Source organism: Budorcas taxicolor, chromosome 15 (genome assembly GCF_023091745.1).
Source record: "Budorcas taxicolor isolate Tak-1 chromosome 15, Takin1.1, whole genome shotgun sequence".
NCBI lineage: Eukaryota > Metazoa > Chordata > Mammalia > Artiodactyla > Bovidae > Budorcas > Budorcas taxicolor.
In genome coordinates, this window is record NC_068924.1 from 65,155,277 (window position 1) to 65,175,031 (window position 19,755).

Genomic DNA, 19,755 nt, shown 5'->3' on the forward strand with positions numbered 1-19,755 from the left:
CTATTGTCCTTTTTTCTCACTTTCCATGTAGACTTCACAAACCATTAGATCTAGCTCCCCTCGTTGTCTCTGCTTCCTTTCCCCTCGTTCCTCATTCAGTTCATTGCAAAACGTCCTTGTGCTGATCGTCTACCTGGACAGAGTCAGAATAAAGGTACCAAGCACTTTATTAGTGCCAAATGCCAGTGGACACTTTTCTGTCTTTAATGGGCCTCTCCACTGCAGTTGTCACCACTGATCTTGCCTGACACGCACACTCCTGGTGCTCCCGTGTGTATTTCTCTGGGTGTTCTTGCCCTGCTTCCTCTAGGGGTTTCCTGCCATGCTCCTCTTAGGAGCTGGTGTTCCTCAGGGTTCCATGCGAAACCACAGCTCTTCCCACTTGCACACATGGATCCGTTTTCGTCTCTAGGTGACTCCCCTTTGTGCTTCTGTCTCCAAATCTGTGTCTCTGTAGCTTCAGATCTTTTGCTGAGCTCCAGGTTTGTGTGTTCACTGCCTGTTGACAATTCTATCTGGATTCCATAAGGTACATTCGAATCAGCATGTTAAATACTGAGCTTGTCTTTACCTGCTTCCATTCCTGCATTCTTGTCTTTCGTCCCTTCCCATATGCAAATTAGCCAGTTTTTCTAAAATTTTCAAAGGTCTGCTCTGAGTGCCCTGTGCTCCTTGTCTCTTGTCTGGACTGCTTCAGCCCACTCCTGACTCCAAGCCTACCCTTTATTCCATCTGCAAAGTGACTTATCTCAATGTACGCTCAAGGAGGGCAGGGCATCCTGTTCTCTGCACCACACCGGTGTCCCCAGCACTTATCTCAGTTAGCATTTGAATGAAGGAAGGAATTTATTTGAAATGCATAGATGACCAAGTATCTACTTGCTTTCAAAAAAAATCCTTCAGCGACCTTTCATCATCTCTGGGAAAAGCAGCATACAAGACCTGTCGTGACCTGGCACCATCCTCGTCTCCTGCTGCTCTCTACCTGACATTTTCAGCACTGACCTATTTGTAGATCTACATACGTGAAATTCTGTGTCTTTCTTACTTGGCCTCCTCTGCTCATGAGACCTGCTTTTGTCCCAAGCTCATTTTCCCTCACCTTGTTAAATAATATTACCTTTGAAGATTCTGCTTAGATAGCACCTCTTCCAGGAAGCCTCCCCTGATTCCTTCCCAATGCCTTCTAATCTAGGCTGGGTTAGGCTTTCCTTCCTTTCACTATTCCCTCCTAACTATACCATGTATACGTACTACATTTTACTATAATTGTTCATATATGTATCTAAATCATTTCTCTGAGGTTTCACACAAGTCTGCAGCTTTGTATCCTCAGCACCCAGCACAGCACCTAGATTTTAATAAACATTCTTGGAAAGAATGGAATATATCTGAATGATTGCAGGAGACTATTCCTCTGATATTTTGATCCAGAGATGTACTGGCCACCTTGCAGTACAGAGTGACAGTGATATACCCAAACAGCTTTAAAATGTCTTGAGTATCATATTTTGGCATTGCAGATAAGAAATTATTATCACCCTTGATTTCTTTCTTTTATTATATACATCAGCATTTCACTGATTGCCCAAAGGAATTAATCTAACAATAAAAGCTACTGTTAATAACTGAGTTTCTAAGTGAAGGCATTTATATTTTTAAGTATATTTTTAATTTTTAAAGTGTATTATAAATGAATAATTCTTGCATTGGCATTGTATATTTATTGGCTAGCTAAAAACTTATTCCTTGGCATCATTTAGGTTAATACCAAATAACTGATGAAGGAAATTGTGCTCTATAATAGAGAAAAATTTAAGTGTATGAAAAAGAACTTACGGAAAATAAAAACTTTCCACTTAAAGATTAATTTCTATATCTCCAGTTCCATAATGTTGGATATTGTGGCCAAAAGGTATCTTGGGACCCTTGCGAAGGGAGAGTGGTAAGAAGGTGATGGGTTGGGCCGTACCTGGGAGAAAGGACTAACTTGACTGTGGGAGTCAGCCCTTGTCAAGAGAGTTTAGAAATTCAACACACCAGCCTTGCTCTGTCTGGGTTGCTGGTACAAGGTGGGTCATGACTAGGGTGTTGAGTGGGGAGTCGAGTAGGATTTTCTGGGGAGTGGTCATGCTCAGTTGGAAGTAAGCTAATTTTAGCACTTTGCCCTCCATGCTTGTGTAGCCCTTTTTGCATCCCTCTGTTGAGGAGCATGGAGCATGATCAGGAAATCACTCGCTTACTTCTCTCTTCTCCTTGAAGTTAACAAAACCTCATGGACACAGATTTTCATTTTCTTTATCTTTATGTGTTCTCAGTATCCAGTTCACATTAAACGCTCAATAACTGTTTATGGAGTGAACACGTTGAGGGGAGGGAGGTGGGCAAGTGAGGGTTGTTCATGTGGTGTGAGTGAGTTCGAGAAGGATGCTCTTGCTCAGATTTTAGCTCAGCAAAGAGATTTGTTATATTTGAACCCACTTTCCAGTCTCAGAGGGAGGTAGGTGAAGGCAGAGTGACTGCATCTATTGAGAGTGGCTAGTGAAGTCTGGTGGAGAAGGCAATGGCACCCTACTCCAGTACTCTTGCCTGGAAAATCCTATGGACAGAGGAGCCTGGTAGGCTGCAGTCTATGGGGTCGCTAGGAGTCGGATACAACTGAGCGACTTCACTTTCACTTTTCACTTAAAATGGGTTGTTTGAAGATTACTGCTAATTCCCACAAAGTTCCTAGTAACTGGGGCTGGCATGTGGTGGGAACTCACTCAGTGACAGGTCTCATCATTACCTTTGTCAGGAAAGCACAGACACTTTCTAATAAAGAAGAAATGAACAAGTCTCTGAAATTTGTTCTCTTGCTGGTTTTACTAAGAAAGGATGATGGATGGCTGGGTGTTTGCTATTAGCACTGCATACCCAACTACAAAATGCAACTTGCTAAACAGATAGGTGATACCTACTTTTCATGTTTTTTTTTCTTCGCATCTTTGAAAACAGCACACAGCTTCTGAGTGAGATGCTCCATTTTCAAGAACATTGCAAAAGCCACTCGATGAGATCATTTTCCATGCAAGACTATTTAAAGCTGATTATAGCTTCAGGGCATTTTTTTTACTCTTGCATAAGCCATAGTTTTCAATTATTTCAGCATCATCATACATAATATAGAGCTACAAAGAAGTACTGGGTGATCTCATAGTATCACATGCCATTTGATTTTGGAGAGGTTTTCCAAGGGGTAATGAGATTTAAAGCATTCTCTTTTGTTTATTGGAAAATACACTTTTTAAACTACCTTCCTTTAGGAAGTCTTTAAAATTCACAGATTATGAATAAGCAGGTACAAAATTATTATTTCTCTTTGCAGCTTCTCTGAGTTGCAAGTAAATTCTGTAATATTTTAAAATTCTTGGTGGGAAGAAAGGATCCTAGACTTTTTAATTTAAGGGGGACACTATGTGTTTTAATTCTTGCTGTTATTGGCCCAAGTACTATCTGAAGAAGTATGTTAAGCATAGGGTATTTTTATCTTCAAAAATGAATGTTTTTTTGGTACAAGTCTTTTTTTAGTAAATACTAAAAATAAAAATGTCTTTAAGATTGAACAAAATCTTACGGTTTATTTTCTCACATTTGAATGTAACTTTTAAAAAGCAGGGACATCATTTTGCCAACAAAGGTCTGTATAGAGTCAAAGCTATGGTTTTTCCAGTAGTGTATGTATGGATGTGAGAGTTGGACCGTAACATTGAAGAACATTGAAGAACTGAGGCTTTTAAATTGTGGTGTTGGAGAAAACTCTTGAGATTCCCTTGGACTGCATGGATATCAAACCAGTCCGTCCTAAGGGAAATCAACCCTGAATATTCATTGGAAGGACTGATGCTGAAACCGAAGCTCAGATACTTTGGCCACCTGATGTGAAGAGCCAACTCATTGGAAAAGACCCTGAGTCAGATAGGACTTAGCCTCTGAACAACAGCAAACTTAGTTTTTCCATATGCCTGTAGCCCTTATGCTACAAATGGTAAAAATGTATTGAATGTGTGCAAGAGAGATTTTCTGATTCTTGCCGTGGGTGGAATTAGCTAATGATATTCATTCCAACGCAGGATGGTACAAATGGGGCATATTAAAAGGCCTAAATTAGGTCAAATTGAATAATTGAATTTATTCCTTGACTTAAAAACAGCTTAATCAGCTGAGAGTGCTGAAGTCTAAAAAAAGTTTAATTAAATATTAATAGGGAGTTTATGTTTTCAGCTTTATCTTCATTTACAATGATTATATATGATTTTCCTCCTTCGTTACCTTTTATAGATCATTGGAGGCGAAGTTCAGCCCTTCTCGCTTGATGAAGAATTCGATTATGATGCGGTGGTGCTAACCCCCAAGTTCACTCCTGCAGAGATGAATGCCATCAAAGAGCTATCCAAGCAGCAGACAAAGAGCGCAGACTTGGAGGAGCCCCATGACTGATCCACCCAGACCTCTTTACATTTATTTTGTTCTTATTCAAGCAACATGAAATTAAAAGATAAACCTGTTGTAATCCCGTTTATGTAAATGTGTGTGTGTGCATTGATTTATAGGGTTATTTCTCGGTGGACTTCCCCAGTGGCTCAGTGGTGAAGAATTTGCCTTCAATGCAAGTAGATGCAGCAGATGTGGGTTCAGTGTCAGGAAGATGCCCTGGGCAAGGGAATGGCAACCCACTCCAGTATTCTGGCCTGGGAAATCCTGTGGACAGAGGAGTCTGGGGGGCTACAGTCCATGGGGTTACAAAGAATCGGACACAACGGAGCATGCCCACACCACCAATCTTTTCAGTAGGGCGATGGGTCTGAAAAGTGAAGTGAAAATTGCTCAGTTGTGTCCAGCTTTTTGTGACCCATGGGCTATACAGTCCATGGAATTCTCCAAGCCAGAATACTGGAGTGGGTAGCAGCCATTCCCTTCTTCAGGGAATCTTCCCAACTCAGGGATTGAACCCAGGTCTCCCACATTGCAGGCAGATTCTTTACCATCTGAGCCACCAGGGAAGCCCAAGAATACTGGAGTGTGTAACCTATCCCTTCTCCAGCGGATCATCCTGATCCAGGAATGGAACTAGGGTTTTCTGCACTGCAGGTGGATTCTCTACCCAGGTGAGCTACCAGGGAAGCCCAGACGATGCGTCTAACAAAACCAACCTGCTCTCTATGGTTTATGTGGTTTAGTTGCTCAGTCGTGTCCAACTCTTGCGATCCCGTGGACTGTAACACGCCAGACTCTTCCGTCCATGGAATTTTCCAGGCAAGAATTCTGGAGTAGGTTGCCATTTCCTTCTCCAGGGGATCTTCCTGATCCAGGGATGAAACCTGGCCCCCTGCATTGCAGACAGATTCTTTACCAGTTGAGCCACCAGGGTGGCCTCTATCCTTACAGAATTCTCTTCTATCACTTGGCTGCATCTGTGACTGATAGGGGGAGAGGGAGGTGGCAAATGGAAACAGGAAGCAGCACCTACAGAAGGGTCTATCTGGTGAGAGCACTGCAAGTAGGTAATTGTGACATAGACTGGAAATTTCACCCTACCTACTTGGGGAGGAAGGGCAATTGAGCATGCAAAGCCCAGAGAAGAACTGGTCAAGTGGTAGGTCCCAGGTGCCAGGTATCCAGAGACAGGTATATGAATGTGAGTGCTGAGAGGCTGGGCTTCGAGGATTGATTGGGAAAGACTTTACTGAAAAGGAAAGCATCTGAAAATTGATTAGATGTCATTGTTAAATTCTTGTACTTTGTTACTGCTATTCAACCATGGATGAGGATAGTTACAAAGTACAAGGAATGATCTCTAGCTCCAGAAGTTTGAAATATAATTTGAGAAGGCAAGACATAGAGAAGGCAACCAGTGAATGTAAAAACTATTACGAAGTGCTAATTGTGTACAATACCCATGAATGCTTTAAAGGGCGGAGAGAAGGGTGAGGGCACAGAGGGGGAATAGTATATACGAAGTGATTTTTGTTATTGAAGGAATCAGTAACAAATCAAATGCACTTAGCCTTTTCTCCTTTGTATGTTTTTTATTCCTATTTTTTTTTTCCATTATGGCTTATTATAGGGTATTAAATATAGTTCCCCGTGCTGTACGGTGGGACCTTGTTTATCCATTCCGTGTATAACAGTTTGCACCTGCTAATCCCAAACTCCTTATCCATTCCTCCTTCTCTCCCCACCCCCATGCCTAGCAACCACAAGCCTATTCTCCAGACTTTCTGAGTCTTTCTATTTCATAGATAAGTGCTGTCAGTCTTTCTATTTCACAGATAAGTTTATTTGTGTCATATTTTAGATTCCACATATGAATGTTATTATATGATATTTCTCTTTCTCTTTCTGACTTGCTTCAGTTAGTATGATAATCTCTAGGTCTGTCCATGTTGCTATAATGGCATTATTTCATTCTCTGTTTGACCGAGTAGCATTCCATTGTATATATGTACCACAGCTTCTTTATCCATTCATCTTTTGATAGACATTTACAGTTTTCCCATATTTTGGCTGTTGTAAATAGTGCTGCAGTGAACATTGGGGTGCATATATCTTTTTGAATTATAGTTTGTCTGGATATATGCACAGGAATTGAATTGTTAGATCATATGGCAACTTTATTTTTAGTTTTTTGAGGAACCTTCATACTGTTCTCCATAGTGGCTGCACCTATTTCAAATGTACTTAGTCATAATTATTTTTAATACAAGCCTGTGCTTATATGTGTGTGTATATTCATTAAACTGCCATTCATATTCCCTACAAAAGAATTTTGTTGATTTATTGTTGCTATAGTCAGGTGATTTCCATGTCTGTTTTTCTTTGTCTAGTCAACAGACTTTCACAAAACACCATATATGTGCCAAGCCTATGCTTGAGGAGGATATAGGTAAATTAGATATAGTCTGATTTAGTGGGAAAGACAAATGTATATGCAAATAATTACCATACAGCTACACGATCCAACCTCATAGCCACTAGCCACTAGTGTGACTGAGGAACTGATTTTTGGATGTTAATTTTAACTTAAAATATAAAGTTGATATTTGATGCAGTTATTAGAAAACTCTCAAGTTCATTTGGAACAACTTGGGTATGTGAATCTACTTTTTTCAGTTGTAACTTTTATGACAACTAAATACAGATCAACTATTTTTGATAACAACTTAGTGTTTAAAATATACTGTAAAGGGAAAACATACATTGGATTTCAAAGAACTAATATGAAAAATTATAGACTATCTTGTTTTTTGTATTGATTACATATTGACGTAATATCTTGGATGTATCTGGTTAAGTAAAATATATTGTTAAAAATTACCAATTTCTTTTTGCCTTTTTAATGAGGCTATTGGGGCATTTAAAATTATGCCTGTGGCTGGTGCATTTTTATTTGATGGCATTGCAGTAGAGTATAATCAGTACTGTAAGAGTGGTGTGTACTAAGAGCTGCTGGGTGAAGCAAATTGGAGTTACTGAATCTCCCCACCCTGGAGAGGTGGGGAATATTCACAGAGGAGGAAAGCTTTGAGGTTGGTCAGAAAGAATCAGTAGGACCTTGATTTGCGGCTGTTAGAGTACTTGACATGGGAGATAAGAGTTGGAACTAAGGCAGTGGGGGTGGACATGACATGGAGGGCGTGGTCTGATTAGAGATTTGCAGGTAGAACTTTCAAGGATTGTTGGTTGGTGCATTGTGGGCATAAGGGAGCAGTTGTGAGGTTAAGACAATATATTTTTTGATGATTAAATTTACTTTTAATTAGAGGATAATTGCTTTACAATATTGGGTTATTGTGAGGTTAAGACAGTATTTTAGTATGCAGTCTATATACACGCTAACTTGAGGAGACAACCACAGTGTGTTATAGTTGTTCACAAGATCAGAGACTCTCCTTTGACTATATATATATATAGCATTTTGGTTTTTTAAATAAAAGGCTTCATTGTTTTTAAAAATTCTTTTTAATTAATTTATTTTGATTGGAGGATAATTACAATATTGTGATGGTTTTTGCCATATATCGACATGAATCGGCCATTTTATAAAATTAAATAGTTTTATAATAGAAGAAACAAAAGCAGCTATTCAAAAAGAATTACATGTTGGCAGAGTATTCCATTAACTGGGGCGGGGTGGGGGCGGGGGTAGATGGCAGATGCATGTTACTGCAGAGCAGTCTATCTGTAGAGTTCGTATATCATTAGCTTCATTCCCTTTGGAAATTTTTGATTCCTGCGTTATTTGGGGCAGTTGTGCATTACAGCAAAAGTGACACTGGAAATAGGTCCATAAAGCCTTTGAGTGAATTAGTTTTGTCTCAGTTGTACCATTACTCTTGCCCTAACTAGTAAAAACTCCACCATGACTTTCAGCTTTATGGATCCCTTGAATTGATGTGAATGGTTCATTTTGTGTTGACTGGAAAACCCTAACCAAGTGCCTTTAGAAGAAGCCTACAAGTGTATGTATGGATAATACTTACTTGGATAGTGGGATTTAGGATACGATTAAGAAAGAGTAGAAGATCAGCAGAAGCTCCTGCAGGTATGCACTAAAATGGTAGGGGAGAACATGAAAATTTTGAGTATCTCGAAATAAAGTGGCAGTTGCTACACAAACTAGCTGGAAGGGAAAAAAGTTAACTCCAAGTCTGCAGTACCAGCCCTGGCTTGTTCTGTGTGGTGGCTCAATTGGCAGTCTTATTACTGCAGGATCCATCTTATATGGAATCACATAAGAAGGAGAAAAAAATATTTAGACCTGGTATTGAACTTTCTTGGTTCCTTCATCAAAAAATTTCTTTTCCCATGAATGAGATAGAGCTGCATCCTCCTAAAAGAAATTTTCCTTCAGTTCAGTTGCTCAGTTGTATGCGACTCTTTGCGACCTCATGGACTGCAGCACGCGAGGCCTCTGTATCCATCACCAACTCCTGGAGTTTACTCAAACTCATGTCCATTGAGTCAGTGATGCCATCCAACCGTCTCATCCTTTGTCGTCCCCTTCAACTCCCACCTTCAATCTTTCCCAGCATTAGGGTCTTTTCAAATGAGTCAGTTCTTCACATCAAGTGGCCAAAGTATTGGAGTTTTATCTTCAGCATCAGTCCTTCCAATGAAAACCCAGGACTGATCTCCTTTAGGATGGACTGGTTGGATCTCCTTGCAGTCCAACGGACTCTCAAGAGTCTTCTCCAACACCACAGTTCAAAAGCATCATTTCTTCACTGCTCAGCTTTCTTTATAGTCCAACTCTCACATCCATACATGACTACTGGAAAAACCATAGCTTTGCCTAGACAGACCTTTGTTGGCAAAGTAATATCTCTGCTTTTTAATATGCTGTCTAGGTTGGTCATAACTTTCCTTCCAAGGAGCAAGTGTCTTTTAATGTCATGGCTGCAGTCACCATCTGCAGTAATTTTGGAGCCCCCCAAAATACAGTCTGTCACTGTTTCTACATCTGTTTGCCATGAAGTGATGGGACTACCTGCCTTGATCTTAGTTTTCTGAATGCTGAGTTTTAAGCCAACTTTTCCACTCTCCTCTTTCAATTTTCATCAAGAGACTTTTTAGTAATTGTATGTGATAGTAATTGTATGACAATTAAAATATGAAAAAGGCAAAAAAATTTCATTTCATTGGCTTGTTTCTTGGAGGTCAAATGTGTATGAATACAATAGCATGGGATATGACGTGAAAGAGACAATCGTGGAATTTCCTAGAAAAATATGTCTCCATAAGCAAGAGAGTTCCAGAGAAACATCTACTTCTGCTTTATTGACTACACCAAAGCCTTTGACTGTGTGGATCACAACAAACTGTGGGAAATCCTTTAAGAGATGGGAATAATAGATCACCTGACCTGCCTCCTGAGAAATCTGTATGCAGGTCAAGAAGCAACAGTTAGAATCAGACATGGAACAACAGACTGGTTCCAAATCGGGAAAGGAGTACGTCAAGGCTATATATTGTCACCCTGCTTATGTAACTTATATGCAGAGTACATCATGAGAAAGGCTGGGCTGGAAGAAGCACAAGCTGGAATCAAGATTACCAGGAGAAATATCAATAACCTCTGATATGCAGATGACACCACCCTTATGGCAGAAAGTGAAGAACTAAAGAGCCTCTTGATGAAAGTGAAAGAAGAGAGTGAAAAAGTTGGCTTAAAGCTCAACGTTCAGAAAACTAAGATCATGGCATCTGGTCCCATCACTTCAAGGCAAATAGATGGGGAAACAGTGGAAACAGTGGCAGATTTTATTTTGGGGGGCTCCAAAATCACTGCAGATGGTGATGGTAGCCATGAAATTAAAAGACGCTTACTCCTTGGAAGGAAAGTTATGACCAACCTAGACAGCATATTAAAAAGAAGAAACATTGCTTTGCCAACAAAGGTCCATCTAGTGAAGGCTATGGTTTTTCCAGTAGTTATGTATGGATGTGAGAGTTGGACTATAAAGAAAGCTGAGCGGTGAAGAATTGATGCTTTTGAACTGTGGTGTTGGAGAAGACTCTTGAGAGTCCGTTGGACTGCAAGGAGATCCAACCAGTCCATCCTAAAGGAGATCAGTCCTGGGTTTTCATTGGAAGGACTGATGTTGAAGCTGAAACTCCAATACTTTGGCCACCTGATGGGAAGAACTGACTCATTTGAAAAGACCCTGATGCTCAGAAAGATTGAGGGCAGCAAAAGAAATGGATGACAGAAGATGAGATGGTTGGATGGCATCACTGACTCAATGGACATGAGTTTGAGTAAAGGGGAGTTAGTTATGGATAGGGAGGCCTCGTGTGCTGCAGTCCATGGGGTTGCAGAGTCGGACACGACTAAGCGACTGAACTGAACTGATCAGCAGAAGAGAAATCCATTCGCCTCACCCTGGCCTACCCAGCCCCTATATCCATTGGCCCCTCCAATCTCATTTTGTACCTCCTCATCATTGGAGAAGGAAATGGCAACCCACTTCAGTGTTCTTGCCTGGAGAATCCCAGGGACGGGGAACCTGGTGGGCTGCCGTCTCTGGGGTCACACAGAGTCGGACACGACCGATGCGACTTGGCAGCAGCAGCACCAGCAGCATTGTTTTTTTTTTTATTATGTTCTAACCAGTTTGCATTCTTTTTGTTTTTCAAACACTCTGCCTTGTTTCCACCTCTGTGCTTTTCTCTTGCTCTTCTTTCTCTCTGGTTTCCCCTGCCCTTGGTGTGACTCCTCTTTCTGTTTATTCAGGTCTCAGGTGAAGTGTGTCTCCCAGAGTCTCTTTCTGACCAGCCTATCTCATCCTGTTCTCACAGCCCTCGCCCTGTCACTGTGCATCCCTTTACCATACATTGTCTGTGTCTTACCAGACTCTCCCATTAGATCATAAACTGCAAGAGGGTACAGCGCTTCTCTGTCTTTTTGCTGCCATGTCCCCAACAGCTGAAAAAGGCCTGTAATACAGTAGTTGTTCAATAAATAGTGACTGAATGAATCAAACCTCTAAAGTTTGAAGAAGAACCGAGAGGTCCATTTCATCAATTCAGTTTGGTTAAACATTTATTGAGCACTTTTATATTCAAGGCATAATATATATATGTATTATATAAATATATTGCTTCTTAGACTCATGATGATTATCCAATGGCCAGTGCAAATATGGGCTAGAACTGTTCCATTTAACCTGTTCCTTCTTTGCCTTGCCTAACCCCATGGAGAACTGTGGCTCACATGGGAACTTGACCTACTTCTCAGTTGTTCTTTTAAAACCTTGTTAGGATTTCTTTCATTGAAAACCCTACTTGGGAGCCATTCACGAGATATAATACCAGTATTCCCAACATTCTGCATTAAAAAATGTGGACTGCTGACTGGAAAAGAAAAGGCTGAAAGGGAAAAAACCTGGAAGGGAAAAGAAAACAGAACTTAAAGAGTGAGTTAGGAAGAAGAAAATTTCATTTTGGTAGCTGACTGTAAAACAGAATCTTTTATCCATCCATTCAAAAATGTTAATGCTCACCAGAGTCATCACATTTTAGAGGTCTTAAAGCCGAATTCCCTTGTTTTCATTACATTTTTATTTTAGTGTCATGTAAGTCACAAGAGATTTGTAAACAGGAGGGACATAATCTGATTTATATTTGAGGGGAGACGGGTGGAGAGGGGCTAGGGCTGTACTATGTTGGGGAAAGGCTCTGTTGGAGGGGTGTGCCAGGCTGTATTGTAAAGGGCTTTCCTACTGTTCTCTCACTCTGGAAGTTACTGTGATTTCATTATCCCCTGTTTTCTGAAAATTTATGGTGATCTTTGCTGACACAGATCTGTTTTCATTTTTGGTACTGGGCACTCAGTAGCCTTTTAGTCTGGAAAGCTACATCCTTGGTTCTGGGAAATTGTCTTGAATTATTTTTTGATGACCTTCTTTCCATTTCTTCTTTGGTTTCCTAGAATGTTTGCTTTTTGGATACTGAACTTCTTAGATGGTACTCTAATATTTTTGTACTCTCTTCTGTTTTCTTTCTTTTTGCTCTATTTTCTGAGACTTTCCTCAACTTTATTTTCCATGTTTTTTATTGCAAGATGCATGTACTTTTCTTTTTTTGCATTTTAAAATCCACTAAATAGTAAAGCCATTTCCATGAAAAGGAAAATAAGGGCAGATGCCACGAAACCACATCTAGACAGATCAGGACAGCATGCCAGAGCTGCATCAGGACTGGACCATTAGAACTGTGTGAATGAAGGTAGCATCTCATCCTTGATAAGGCTGAGCATGGTGCCCTTCGAAGGGAAGTGCTTGTGTTTATGACACTGAATGCGCAGAGGAGATGGAGATGTCAGGAGGGTGTTGGGTATTCCTAGCATGTTGTAGAAAGCCTCAGGGGTGACCAAGTGGAGGCTAACTAAGTTCTAGGATCCCTGACACTGAGAGAGGGAAGTGACACATTAGGTGCTGCGTCTCTGGCTGGGTCTCTGGAATGTGTGAGTCTTTTCTGTGTTAGGCATTCCATCCTCTGAAGCACGTCTCTTTCCTATTCCTGATGTTCCTATTTCTGTTCATGGCACCACATTGGTTGCCTGAGTATCATTTTGGCCTCTATACTACCTTTTGGTTCCGATCTCTCCTTTGTATCCCTCTGGCCTTTATTCAAGACTTCATTGTTACTGATCTCCTTCTGGAACCCTTCCTACTTCCCAATTAGTCTCTAAATGTCTCTATTCTTTCCATTGTAGCTTGTTTTGCACATTGCTTTCATATTCATCTTTGTGTTGCAATCTTTTTCAAAACCACTACTAGCTGCTCCTTGTCTACTGATATTAAAAACTTTTCAGTTTAACTTACAAGGCCCTATTCCCTAGCACTGCCATGACACAGAGGAAACTCAGGGCACATGGCTCCCAAATGTCCCTTCCACCTTCTTGATTTTCTTCTTCTTGTTCTTTCTTTCTGGATGGTCACCCTTCATTTCTGCCCAGTGAATTTCTACTCATCCTTTAAGATGCACCCCAGGGGTCACTTCCTCTGTGAAGTTTTCTGATTCTTCCCTGAAACCTCCATAGCATTTTGTAACACTGTTGCTACTTGTCACATTCTGCCTTGTGAACACTCTTTCCCTGCCCCTCTTCTCCAGTCTAAGGGCAAACACTAAATCTCATTCATTCATGCATATTTAGGAAGCAGGTTTCTTACATATTATGGTTCTCATCACTCAGTTCAGTTCAGCTCAGTTCAGTCGCTCATTCGTGTCCGACTCTTTGCGACCCCATGAATCGCAGCATGCCAGGCCTCCCTGTCCATCACCATCTCCTGGAGTTCACTCAGACTCATGTCCATCGAGTCAGTGATGCCATCCAGCCATCTCGTCCCCTTCTCCTCCTGCCCCCAATCCCTCCCAGCATCAGAGTCTTTTCCAATGAGTCAGTTCTTCACATGAGGTGGCCAAAGTACTGGAGTTTCAGCTTTAGCATCATTCCTTCCAAAGAATAACCAGAGCTGAACTTTAGAATGGACTGGTTGGATCTCCTTGCAGTCCAAGGGACTCTCAAGAGTCTTCTCCAACACCACAGTTCAAAAGCATCAATTCTTTGGAGCTCAGCCGAAGCTTGGTCTTCACAGTCCAACTCTCACATCCATACATGACCACTGGAAAAACCATAGCCTTGACTAGACGGACCTTTGTTGGCAAAGTAATGTCTCTGCTTTTGAATATGCTATCTAGGCTGGTCATAACTTTCCCTCCAAGGAGTAAGCATCTTTTAATTTCATGTCTGCAGTCACCATCTTTAATTACAAAATCCAGGATGAGTGCTACAAAAGTGGGTCACATCAAGATTTTTTCATTCAACTAATGTTTCTTTACAGTCTGCTTCCTTTGTTACATTTTGATATAGAAACAGATAATGTCATGATTTGTGACACTGAATTTATGATAAAAAGGAACCCAAAATGTCTGCACAAGCTGCACCAGAATGTTGATTTATTGAGTGAATAATCAGAAAAAGTAATTCCATCCAGTACAAAAGTGGGAGAAAGACCCAACAATATGATTTTAATGTAAGTAAATTTTGTAAGAAGGAATATAGGAAGTCATTTTAGTATCAAAATAATGGCAAGTCAGTAATAAAGGTTATGGTACATGATATGTAATTATAATACTTTTCAGGTCTATAAAAATGCTTTGTCTTTTTAAAGAGTTTTTCTGTTGTTCATTACACTTCAGATGGTAGTAGATTATCTCCATTGTATATGCTTAGAATATTGACATCCCTGTTAAGATTAGAAAAGTAAATCTAGTAACTTTTCAAATTGTGTTAATATTGGCTAAATTCTCAGAAGAAATTAGCATGAATGTTAGTTTAGATTGAACAGTATTTTCAAAGGATGGCTTATATGCAAGTGGCAGTAATGGTGCTTGAAGTAATTAAGGTATTTAACAACCAGGCAGAAAAAAACCCACTAATTATTCTTATCTTCTTTTTTTCCCTCCATAAAGATGGGAAAATCTGGAAAGTATTTGTATCATAAACATTGGGGCATTTAGAAAAAGCATGGTATATCTTTGCAAAGATGATTTCCTGAGTCCTTTGGTTTTCAAAAGGTTGTTGTCTTGAACTTATAGAGGATTTAGCTTGGAAAGCAGAGATCTCCTTAGGAGACTTTCGTTTTTGGAGAATAGTTTGTGATTTTCTTTAAGTGCTTTGGTTATAGTATTATCCTGTTGTTGACATATTGACTGTAATGACTTTTGATGACTCGATGTTTTTATATCCATATATATATTCTTGGGGCTTCCTTGGTGGCTCAATGGTCAAGAACCCATCTGCCAGTGCAGGAGACATATGTTTGATCCCTGGGTCGGAAAGATCCCTTGGAAAAGGAAATGGCAACCCACTCCAGTATTCTTGCCTGGGAAACCCTGTGGACCAAGGAGTCGTGCGGGCTACAGTCCATGGTTGGCAAAAGAGTCGGACACAACTTAGCCACTAAACAACAGTATATGCACAATATATATTCTGTGTGCAAATACATTTATATTACTTTGCATTGAATCTGCCAATGGCACCCCACTCCAGCATTCTTGCCTGGAAAATCCCATGGACGGAGGAGCCTGGTGGGCTGCAGTCCATGGGGTCGCTAAGAGTCAGACACAACTGAGCGAATTCACTTTCAGTTTTTACTTTCATGCATTGGAGAAGGAAATGGCAACCCACTCCAGTGTTCTTGCCTGGAGAATCCCAGGGATGGGGGAACCTGGTGGGCTGCCATCTATGGGGTCGCACAGAGTCGGACACAGTTGAAGCGACTTAGCAGCAGCAGCAGCAGCATTGAATCCAACTTATTTTCAAATGTGAAAGAAATTCACAGATTAGTTGGTCTGTGTTGCCTTTTTGTTTTGCTAAAATTGAGTTTGCTAACCTTTCTCGGGGGAAAAAGTCCTGCAGTGTTTGTCTTTCTTCAGCTCTATTCCTTTTAATTGCTCTGTCCTGGAGGCTTTGCCTATAGCGCGGTTTCTGCTTCCCCTCAATGCGCCAAGTGCAAGTGTAACAGAAAGAGGTGTGTGCTGGTGGTTGTTTGGTGTTGAACAGCTGAACACCTGGCTGCTTGTGTGCAGGTGCACAGTACTCTGGAGAGGGGGCTTTCATCCCAAACAAACAAGAGTATGTGCAGGCTGCAGGTGAGGGCTTGTGTGTTGGACTTGAGAGGCTTCTCTTTTCAAAACAGTAAGGAAACAAACAAAAAGCAGTAAGGAAACGTGAGTCCCTTACATGTCAGGAACTGTGTAAAGGGCTGGTCAGAGTATTTCTGGAAAATTTCTTCACTTACATAATGGCTTCTGTACTTGTTGGCTTAAGTGAGTGTATTCTCTCCTGTCATTAGTGTCCTCGATTTGTCAGGATCCCAGATGGTGCCCACAATGATCACTCCACATTGTGGTGAAATTAAGCTCTAATATGCTATATATCAAATAAATAAACCATCCAATGCCGTCCACCATCGTTTAGAATGAGAAATGAAATATATTTTGCTACAAGTGTGCTTCCATTTTCAGTCCCCCCTAATTTGACAGTCATGACATTTTAAGCAATTAATCAAAATAGAAAGCATTAAAAAAACACTAAGTGTCAATTGAGTGTTTACAACATGTTCACCTTCAGTTTAGAGGAGATGTGGGAGAAGGAAAAAAGAGTGGCTAATTACTCACTAACATCACAGAGAGGCCAGTTTTGACACAGGAAAGAGAAATCAGTACAATATCCAGGGAACCCACTGGTGAGCTAGTACTACATTGGCTAGACTCATTGTTTCAAATAAACTGACCTTCCATAGCTAAAGTGTTAGTTGCTCAGGGCTGTCTGACTCTTGGCAACCCCATGGACTATAGCTTGTCAGGTTCCTCTGTCCATGGAATTCTCCCTAACCCTAACCCTCCAGGCAAGAATACCAGAGTGGGTAGCCATTCCCCTCTCCAAGGAGTCTTCCCAACCCAGGGATTGATCCCAGGTCTCCTGCATTGCAGGCAGATTCTTTACCATGTGAGCAATCAGGGAAGCCCTTAGATAAGGGGAGAGGTAAATAGACCTCACTTTCTAGAAGTTGAGCTCGGTGTTCCTTTGGGAAGAGATGGCTCATCCCGATGACATGGCATCCGTGGTACATACCTGTATCTGTATGTATTTCCCTGCCCATCCCCTCCCCCATCACACACTACCCTACAGATGGCACATATTCATCTTGCGGTGCTAGAGGGTTGACATCAGAAGCAAAGAAACCCTTGAAACCCATCCCTCTCAGCCCACAAGAGCAGCTTCTCTCCACCACAGCGATGAAAGCCAGAGATAAGAGGGGCATTCCCACCGCTGTACTCTCTTGTGGGCAGCTGACAGTTAACACAGGTGGGCGTCAGTGGTTGCCCATCTTTTGAAGGTCGTCTGTTGAAGTGGAAGCCCACCTCCCTGGGATCAGTGCCCTGCTTTGGCCCAGGAGCTGCTCTGAGAAAAACCAGGTGTTGAGGACCTGCCTGGATTTTCAGAAAATTAGAGGTGGTTGTCAAGAAACCCTCTATCATTCAAAGGCAAGTTGGTGAGCCTTTGGGATGAGTGCCTGTTTGAGGGGCCACCTTGATTCTTGTTTTTGCAGAGGTCAGATTAGATTGCTTGGCAACTGGCTCATCCACCTCCTCCCATCAGCTGGGTGGGAGAGAGGCTGGGTCGGTGCAACCCGAGGGTGCTCACAGCTAAAGTGCAGAAGAGAAGCAAGTGTTAAATGAGTCAGCCGTTCACTGAGCAAACATCATTTCGTTTAAATTACACTGTGCTATTTTATCTTGACCCACAACCCAATGCAACTCATTGTAATACATTATCACATACAAGATAGTTGGCTCATTAATAATACCCCAGGAAGGAGACAGGGGTAAACAATGAAAACTCCCACACATTAGTACCATAATGTACTACAATATTTTTCTTTCTTTTCATCAGAATCTTCCATGTAATTAAATCCCAAGTAAGTCAGCAAACAAATCCCTCAGCTTCTTTTATTGTACTTTTTTTTTTTTCTGAAGTGAATTAGTTATTTTTCATACTAAGTAGCAACTAAGCACAAGGTCCTAGATGGAGATGAACATTTTCCTACAGACAGTAAATACTCATTGAGTGCTTGTGATAAGCAAGGCAGCAGCACTCTGGAGTTGGAGCAGTAAAGACACATTGCTGGTAAAGGCTGTAATGAATGCCAACCTGGATGAAGGAATACAGAGCATTCATTCGGGTGGAAAGTGAAAGCCTCATTAAGGAAGATACAGGTAAGCTGAGACTGTAATGGCAAGATGGGGCCAGGCTTGCAATGACCTGGAGAAAGTGTGTTCCTGGTTGAATCAATAGCTAGGTTAAGACCCTAAAGTGAACCAAAGTTGTTGACCAGAGAAACGTAAGGAATGACCATGTGTCTGGAGTGTAATGAAGGAAAGCCAAGATTCTTGGGGGTGAGCGAGGCAGCTAGTGGGATTCACTGTCTGTCTGACGTTGGAGGTCATGATGGGGGCTAGATTCTAATCTCGGTGCTATGAGAAGTCATGGAATTTTGATATCTTTGATGTGCTTTGTATTTTAAGAGATTCACTCTGCTTGACGGGGTTGAGATGGGATCAGGAGAAGAAGCAGGGTGACTGGCTATGTGGCTGGTACTGCAGTCATCCAGCTGGGAGTGATGGTGGCTTGGGTGGTAGTGGTGGAGGTGGAGAAATGTGGATGGATTTAGGACCCATTCTGGAGATGGGGTTGATGGGGCTTAGTGAGGGTTACATAGAGGGAGGTTGAGTGGATGAGAGAGTTGAGGCTGAGTCCTAAATTTTTGCCTCATAGTTTTCTCTTCCAACCTCTGAGGGTTCAAGCTGGGATAAAAAAAAAAAAAACAGGTTGACCAGGAGGTTGAGATCTGTCTGGAACTTCCAAACACAACACTATGACATTTATTATAAGAGGTTTTATTCTTTATGAAACGTCATCTCTTCTGACTTGTGATACTTCTCCAGCCACATGCTAGTTGCCCTCTTTTCAAGTTAAAACCTATGGATTACTTAATTCCACTATCACTTTGCAACAGTCCGTCCTCATTCTAACTCAGCATATGAGAGAGATTTTAAGCCAGTCATCTAAATATCAATGTTGCCCATGTCACCTGGTATAGACCTAGAAATTGCCTAATAAATGTCTGGAATTGAATTGAAAAAGGATTTAGGGCAAAGCCTCTCTTGTCTGGTCTTCAGTCCCGCATGGTTCTGTGAACTGTTACAGGTCCATGGTAAGATACGTCTGCAACTGAAGAGGAAACATTTTGGAACTTTTATGGCAAAGTGAAATTGCTGTGACATCCAAGCAGCCTGTCATTTTCCCATTAATTTACTTTTATTCTATTTTATAATGAATGTAGCCATCTAAGATAGATTGGAAATTATCAGACAAAAAGAACTGATTTTTCACCCCAACCGTTTAAGAAGCCCTGGTTGACGACACTAGACAATATCATTGCCTTTCCAAGCGAGAAAAGTGTGGTGGCAGCGGTCAGTAGGTCATGTGTTAGGAGGCAACCCAGCCAGTTCCTGCTCTTTGTTGCTTTGGCTTCTTCCAGTCACAAGTGGGTTCTGGGTGGTCCAGGACACGCCTGATACGTGTCACCCTGGAAAAGCCGAAACAGGGATTGAGTGAAGGAATACCAGGAGTGTGCGTTG

At 41.3% G+C, this 19,755-nt stretch overlaps 1 protein-coding gene across 1 annotated transcript in view; it reads left to right on the top strand.

The window, feature by feature from the left end:
- Nucleotides 1-4,554, top strand: part of IFTAP (intraflagellar transport associated protein) — a 66,812-nt gene extending 62,258 nt beyond the window's left edge. The window contains exon 7 of the mRNA XM_052653080.1: nt 4,321-4,554. Within this exon, the coding sequence (XP_052509040.1) occupies nt 4,321-4,479 (159 nt within the window). The 3' untranslated portion in view covers nt 4,480-4,554. The remainder of the gene's footprint in view (nt 1-4,320) is intronic.
- The last annotated feature ends 15,201 nt before the right edge of the window (nt 4,555-19,755 follow it).